Here is an 8,374-nt window from a genome sequence, read left to right as displayed (position 1 = left end):
AATTGCTATCAATTGCAGTATATCTCTATTTTCTTCTCGTTTGATGCCTGTCGCCACCATCTTGATTTAAGTAAGTAATATTTATATATTCCAAGACGAGGGATATTCTCTTATCACAAACTATTTATCTTCAATATAACTTCTTTGCTAATCAGTGTATAATTCTCCATGTACCTCCACCTAGCATTAATATAATTTATCTGGTCTATCATTTATCTCTTTGAACAATTTCTCAATAGTAGCAAACTGCTCCTTAAACGACTAACCAAACAAGAATTCGTTATCCAAATTAACTTTTTAGCTCTAAATAAGACTTATTACTAGATAGGCATATTCTCTTCCATAGCTACGCATTTATGTTAATATTTTCCTATTTGCATCAACAATGTATCCGATGTACTAGTTCTTATTCACCAGATGAGTAACGCCATTATCAATTTTGTAGATAACACTTTAATAGTTTTAAATTTCTGAAAGTAAATAACCGTAAATAGTCAAAATTGGTACTTTCTGATTAATATATAACACACTAAGGGCGCACGTATATTAATACTGCTCAATTTATGGATATATCTTCTCATCTGCCAACTCAGCTGAATACTCGACGTCGATCTCCAGCATTCTCATGTTTATTTAATTGGACGCGTATAGCGTTTTTGGGGTAGTATTTAAATGTTTTTTATTCCAACTAAGTGTAGTTATGTTCATTGAATCTGTGTTTTGCCTCTACTGGACAATAACAGTTAAAGCAGAATCATAACTTTACGTATACACCGATACTAACTCCAGTTCCAGAAAATCAAGCAGCTAGAATAGTGTTATGTACTTAGCGTATATAATTATAATCTTCATATTTTGTTGTTCTATAAATATAAGCATCTACGAAGTTTCGTGCAGCTGGGAATTAACCTTAGAGAGGTTATGAACTATCGCAAGGTCCAGGATTACTTTGCCCAGTTATTCATTGTAAGATTAACATTCAAAACTGAATCTAACTTTGCAGCTGGGCGAATTGCATAATCTCATAAAGTCGTGCAGTGGGACTTGGCCAGGCATCAGCGTGATCCTAATGTTTCGTAAATCCGATATTACGGTGTCTTTATCATCTGCTTTTGTTATAATCTAGATATAGTACTAACGGTCATACCTTATGATTTTGAATAATCTGTAGTCTCTCTGCAATCGTTTTATATTCAGCTGAAAGTTGTCATCTAGGTTCTATATTTAATAAACATATGAAGTTATCTAACTGTCGCTAATACTTTTTTGCTCTGTCATGTAAGTGTTCCTCTCCTCTATCAGATGCCGCGTAACAACCCCATCCGCTACTTTTCCAATCCCAGTCATCATCAATGCGTCGTGCTGGCTCTGGCCTATCTGCACCACGTCCCTGATTCCAAACGGAATTGCCATCTTCTCCAGTACTTCCTTGGTATGATGACCGCATTGTACCGGCAGAACCTGGCAGCCGTGCAGCCGCTCCAGTCCGAGCTCTCCGTACCCGTGGAAGGTGAGCACGAAATTGAATGGCATTTCAGCTGCTTCTAATATCGGTGATAGGTCCATGCTCTTATCGAAGCAGATTGCAACAATCAATCTGTCATCGATGATTTTCTACTCCCTCAGGATATCAAAAGCTTCCACAGCTGACCCAATCGAGTCTTCCAGCACCTGGTTCCAAACCGCAGACTGGCTAAATCTTTGCACCCCGTTGTTGAAATCGTGGAGCGCAAAGTCAAAGGTTGGCGTCAGGGTCATCATCTCGTGCTTTCCTGGTATTCTACTTATTGATATCATCAGCTCCTCAGCATTTCTAGTAGTAATAGTTCCTTGGCGTAGATACTAGCAACCAATATCCCCGCTCTCCCCCTGCTGGATAATGATTTAGATATTCTTGATAACAGTCTCCGGTTGCTGTGTTATGATCATCATGAACAATATGGTGCTCAGGTAGTTTATCAGTACGCTCCGCTTGAATAGCATGGACATGCTGCTGAACTCGCGCTAGGCCTCCATCGCTGTAAGCTGGACCTTGGAGTACGTTTCTATGAACTAGCACATCAGACTATAGCTCAGAACCGCAACCACCTCTTAGTTAAGGGTAGCTGAAGCCGTACACCTCAAGTTGTAACTGCCGTCTCTTGTGTGTAGATAAACATTTTATCTATGTACGTTAATTTTAAATTCATTACTACTATTTTTATTACAAATTATGCTAATGTCAATGTAATTTATTGTTTGAGTAAGACTGCTGAACTAGTAAGCAATACTTTTATTGCCGTTTACATGAATAACATGCTTCTCAACCGCATTAAAATTGCAAGCTTGCAATTGGTGCACTGTAGGCACATACCATATCTAAGGGCAGATATAAGGACATATTAGCTGCATCCCGGAAGACTTCTCACCCATCATAGAATTTAATAGTTCTACCAGAATAGAGTGGTTATCTACATACTTTTTTAATGATTTTGGGATACCATCCAGTATTGCACCCATATCATCTCGGTTAACCAACATGCTGCGCTTGTCGTACTGGGCACTATGCACCAGCGACGGGTGTGGTTGGACGTAACCAAGAATGCTGGCGGCACAATTGTAGATAGAGTATCGTTCAGAACCTTAATAGCTGAACTTATTTAGTGAAGACTCATTTATTAAGTTTATATCTGTCCCAACTATTATAACTTAAAATGTAGCGGCACGATGAGTCTAAAACAGTTTTGCATGCGTGATGTTTAATCGATTTTCCAACAATTTGCTGCTTTTGGTAATTACTTACTGCATCTAATCCACATACTGCATGGGGAGAGCTGCTTAGCCTAAATAGCAAATTATTTATTCATTTACAGAATATTACCAAAATCTTGTAGCAACTTCATACTCACCTCTATAATTATTGCACTAATTCTTATCTTTATATATATATGTATCACTTAAACCAATAAACTAAAACGTCTTCCAGAACAGCGTCTCCACCGCCCTCGGGTCGAACAAAGAAAGTATGACCCTGAAAAAGTACACCTCGAACTCTTCGTGATAAGTTTTCTGGTCTAAATAATTTTTCGGTAGCCCTAAGTAAAATTTGTATTTAAACATTCTTTTGCTTTTTACATTCAGTATTTACGGTGAATAGACTACAAGCTCATCAAGGATGTCGTATTCCTCAGTCTGGAGCCGCAGGTACTCTGTCGCTATAAGAATGTATTCAACGTCAGTAAGTATTGCTTCGAGCAGGCTGAAGTATATTGTAAGAATGCGCAGGTTCTTATATATCTGCTGGTATATTTCTGTTTCTTCAATCTACTTATTTTATATTAACGTTTGTATATTTTTAATAATATTTTACAATTCCTGGTAGCAATCTAGGGTCAAACTCCTATGCTCTTCTGAGGCACTGATTTCGTCAAGTGCCATTTTTACTGCTAAGAGCAAGTCAGTGTGCAGAAGCTGCGAAATAACACGGTAAACGAAAGTATGTCTAGTATTGACCTTATATTTACTCTCTTTGGGAAACCACTAAAATTAGCCATTTTGTAGAATATTAATTATATAATGATACTGTTGTCTTCCAATGTTAACCAGTCTCGGTCGGTACTCCCCGAAAATCATCTAGCACAGCGATGTGCATTTTACATAATTTTATTTCTGATATCCTAGACACTCGTCAACTAGCATCAAAGGATGCTTGTTTTTCACACATTTTTAACTATATTGCAGCACGTAAGCATCCGTTATGCCGCTGGTATCAACATCACCCTCGTAGATAAAAAATGAATACTATTTTAACAAGTCAAACTGTTGCTATATCGAGCTATTAAATCTTAAATTCTTTATGGCATCGAGTCCACCTATCCCATTAACTCTGCTCTAGTCGTTTTTAATATTTTTCATAAAAATATTCATCTTGCGATAAAGGTACTATAAATGATTCAAACTATCCATCTGAAAGGCATGGAAGTTACATATATCATTTAATACTGTTTCTTTGAAATTATTCAAATCCTGCAGTTCGAAAGTATTTTGATATAATTTCTCCAGCTAGGAGTGGAATGACCCAGTTTTGTAGTAATAGAGCAGCTGGTCCTCAGAGCCTTCTTTGTTAACCAACATTGGAGAATTTCCCATCAGGAGGTGGAAAAAGTACTGCGTGTAGAGAGCTACACTTTTCCCAGACCTGGAGCTCTAGCTTATAACAATATTCGTAAGATTCTTGTTTTTTTTATTTTTAACCAACGAGAATAATGCAAAATATTCCGCCTTGAAGAGGTAGGACACGTGGCAGAGCTGCTGGAACATGAACAGGCAGATACCTGTATTAAGAAAGTGGGTGGGGAGCTGGAACAGGTTGATAAGGTCAAATTATCCAACTATGGTTTTTCTTCTTTATGAATGCCTTCCATTGTAAATCTTATTCGATACTCAAATATCTTTCTAAGAAAAACTAAGTCTTCACAATACACATCTCTTGTGCTAGTGTTCTTCTTTAATTCTTTAAACTAAGTATCATACAACCTAAATACCGAGTAGCCAAAAATCAACGGCAGAATTAGAGGGTACTCTCCTACCTTCTGGTACTTAATAGCAGCTAGTTGCAGCAGTACCTGATTTTCATGAAAATTTAAATCTTCTATAACTTCAGGCTAGAGAAGCTATTCCGTATCAAAACTATTATATAGCGAAAAATACTGCAAATCATAATCTTCGATGCTCTATTCAAATAAAGCAAAATCAGGTTTGCATGTGGATTTTATCGAAAGCACCCTAAGCCCCATCTGTGCTGCAACTAGGCCTATATTGTCCCAAAATTTTGGATCTCGCGAGTTAATAATCTTTTCAAACTGTAATATCTAGAACTGCACATTCTGAGCTATTTTCCCCAGCTTCTTGTAGAGTAGGACTACCTAGACCGCGCACAGCTGCGCCTTGGTGGTAATATTGGATCTGAGTATGTACCTGCAACTCATGTCCAACTGACTGGACTATCTGATCTCTCTGCCTTCTATGGTAAACGTGAGCAGCTCCTAGGTATTTCTTTCGACTTTGACTTCTCCATCACGAATCGCGTATTGGTGCACTGCGAAGTCTACTGATAGTGGATTTGTCATTTTGAGTGAAGCCCGTGCAATTAAATATGTCAGGTAGTAAGTACTTACAATTTTAACTATATAGCATATAAACTGGTAGTATTGTATATAATACTATATTTAATAATATATTAAAAATTGCAGACAAGGTCTGTATTGGTGTGGCCCTGTAGGCAGATTGGCATGCTGCCCATCCTTCAGCACAAGCCAATTATAATATTTATTGTGCATCCTGTATGTATTTCATGATGCAGTGATGTGCCTCTCCTTGCGATGTATGGTAGAGGTGAGTATCCAGCTCTCGTGCACTTTGGAATGCGTCACTCACTCCACTACGTCCGCGGCATCATATAGAAATTATATAACAGTCTTGACACCATTATCAGGAAGTTCGCAGAATTTTTTTTATGAAGCTTCTGTACTATAGACCTTCCACCCCCTTAGACCTCAACCAATAATTATGGAAGCAAGCAAATTGCAGGAAACTAGCCCTCGTAGCAGCTACTCATGGTATAACCTTCCAAGATGGATATGTCTGCATTTCCAATAAATTTCTGGCGATGCACTCAAATGGTGCGCCAGCGCTGAAATATCACGATGCTCTGCTTCGATATTACCGTAATAGTAAAATTGATTCTATTGCGTATAGTATCACCTTTATGTCCATATAATACTATCATCAGGCTAGCTCTTTCAGCATTCCTATTTAGTATCGCATCCCATTTCCTCTGGTATTCTTTCCAATTATGTATTACGAACCTATTATATATTAGTATACACTATAACATAAACGCATCAACTCGAGTCGCCCGGCATCTCCAGCCCAGTGTCGGTAGGCATCACTAAACTAAATGAATCATACAATTTTATTTTAGCTATCCTTTTATCATTCAAGCACCACCCCACCACCTTCGTCCTCCGAACTGCTACCTCCCTAAATATACAAACCAGCAATAAACCATAACAGTTGATACTCCCAATGCAGACTTATCACCCAGTATTCCCATAGTATCCTAAATTGCAAATTAACATAAGCGATATTCCTATATGCCAAATATTCCTACGTTCCGTATGTATTTTGGTGCTACATACCGCTGATACCTTGCTGACGTTGCTGGGAACTTTGGTCAGTTTTTAAATTACTTATGTACTTTCCACAGCAATCGCATCTTTACTTCTTACTGCAATTACCGCATCAGTGAGAAGTTTTGCTGAACTAACATTTTTACTGCCCAAATTACGCCGTTTCTGATTACGCCCTTATCATATTCCTCTATCTTCCTGCTAGCAATTCAATTAAATGAAATCCTCAATACTGGAAAATTAAGATTTCCCGGCAATCCTTTTCCCATTACCACCTCCCGTATTCCCCAAACCCGAAATTCCACCCACTGCTCACCTTCACTTTACCTGTCACCTACCCTAGTTAAAATGCCCCCATTTCCATAAACCACACCCCTCCTCCTCTTTAAAATCCATTTTGCAATCCAAATTCCCGCTCCAATACCCATCACAATCCTACCCAACCCCGCCGCCACTACCTAATAGCCACATTTTCACTTGCCCTGTCCGCTCCCAAATCTCTAGATTTCGTGCAGCTCATGCAACTTCGTCCCTAATAAATTCCCTTCAGTGTATACTTCGCTCTCGCGCTCTCGAGATTCCATGCAGTTATCGACCAAATTTCCGCTGAAATTTCACGAATTTATCAACTTTAAATCGGTGCAATCGGCGTATTTTGCAGAATTAAAAACCGTACCGCTTTGGGACATCTTGACGATGCTGTTTTCAAACTTCTGAGGATCGGTTTGCAGGGTGCTTTGCATTTACTCTTGGCGGTATCAGGAATGATGAAATAGTGATAAATGGAGGTATGATAGGTACATTCGATATGTAGTGGATAGCATTAGCCAAATGGCGCTTGTGAATTGTCTGGGTAACTTATTGAACGCATTTTGAAGGAATAGCATTTTAGTTAAATTTAATGTATAATAAAATATGAAATCTCGATTTTTAAAGCGCTTCCGCTATCGATGAGAGGCTGCGACATTTAAGACTTTAAAATTACTGCTCTGATAATTAAAATTATATTATATGATATTTTATAAAAATATGCATAGCTAGTGTTATTATATAGGGAAACTCAAAGTATGCATATGAGCAGATTTAGTTATATTTATATTTACTAGTATAAGTTTTGTTTACTGATTATACTATATTAGTATTTAATATATATTGTAAACATTTAGCATTATTTTATATCAAAAATTCAGGTTAAAACTAATTAGTTCTAAATATTTGATATTCTTATAATTCATAGCATATTTTCGACTCAAAACCAGAACATTGTATCCTATGGAATGCATTAGCAACAATTTAATGCATAGTGATAGGGATAAATTTGATACTGTGCAGGATTAGTTAAGTTAAATACATCAAGCAGATCATGTCTAATACTGAGTAAACGATCTTTATATAAACTAGTATTGTAATTATTACCAACTGCATCGAAATATACTAATTATGGGTAAGCTTTTAAATCTATTTTGTGTTTAGTTTCTGTATACAAACTAATTACCTACTGTGCGCCTTGCTAATATATTATATATCTGCATAGTTATAAAATACATACTTAGTAAAATAAGTGCTCTAGCAGCCCAAGATATCAGGATCAATCCTTTCAAATACATAGAGCAATATAATGCTACACAAATAATATATTTAGCAAGCTCTGGTTATATTTTTGGCGAATCTCACATCCTGAGCACCTACTGATACATCTTGCACAAATAATTTCACTTGCTTTTAGTATTGTTACTCTGATTCGCTCTGCTAACTCCTATCTAGTAAAATAATAGTATATCCTACACTATCACGGATATTCCAAAGCAGAGAAAGGATATACTAGATAATGCTAGGTCAGCTTTTGGCAACAGGCCCCTATTTTTTTCAAAACATAATTAACAGGAGGTTATTAGTTAGGATCAATTAAAAGGGATTATTGCTAGCGGAGGCAAAACAAAGGACAGTAACATCCCATTGGGCTACTGATCCCTAAGAGGACCATGGTCAATCGTAACTAAACCCTGGTAATGATAATATATTTGAAACATTCATCTTTTAAAAGTAATGTAATTTATAAAGTTCAATATTGACATACTATATAAATATTACTCATTATAAAATTTTAACAGCTTTTAGAAATGATAAAGTACCATTGCAAATAATAAACGATAAACATTTTAAATTGGTTTATTAAGATTCACATAATCGTATCAATAATTAAT

At 36.8% G+C, this 8,374-nt stretch overlaps 1 protein-coding gene across 1 annotated transcript in view; it reads right to left on the bottom strand. All coding sequences in view use genetic code 6, as the record gives it.

Annotated features, from left to right (window-relative positions):
• Positions 1–4,128, bottom strand: part of SS50377_28730 (uncharacterized protein) — a gene marked incomplete at both ends in the record, with an annotated part of 4,134 nt that extends 6 nt beyond the window's left edge. The window contains one exon of the mRNA XM_067912484.1: positions 1–4,128. This exon is cut by the window's left edge and continues 6 nt beyond it. Coding sequence (XP_067760175.1) covers positions 1–4,128 — 4,128 coding nt within the window.
• Positions 4,129–8,374: the final 4,246 nt, after the last annotated feature.

Source organism: Spironucleus salmonicida (assembly GCF_000497125.1).
Source record: "Spironucleus salmonicida strain ATCC 50377 chromosome Unknown tig00000010, whole genome shotgun sequence".
NCBI classification, from domain to species: domain Eukaryota; phylum Fornicata; order Diplomonadida; family Hexamitidae; genus Spironucleus; species Spironucleus salmonicida.
This window is presented reverse-complemented; position numbering and strand designations above follow the sequence as displayed.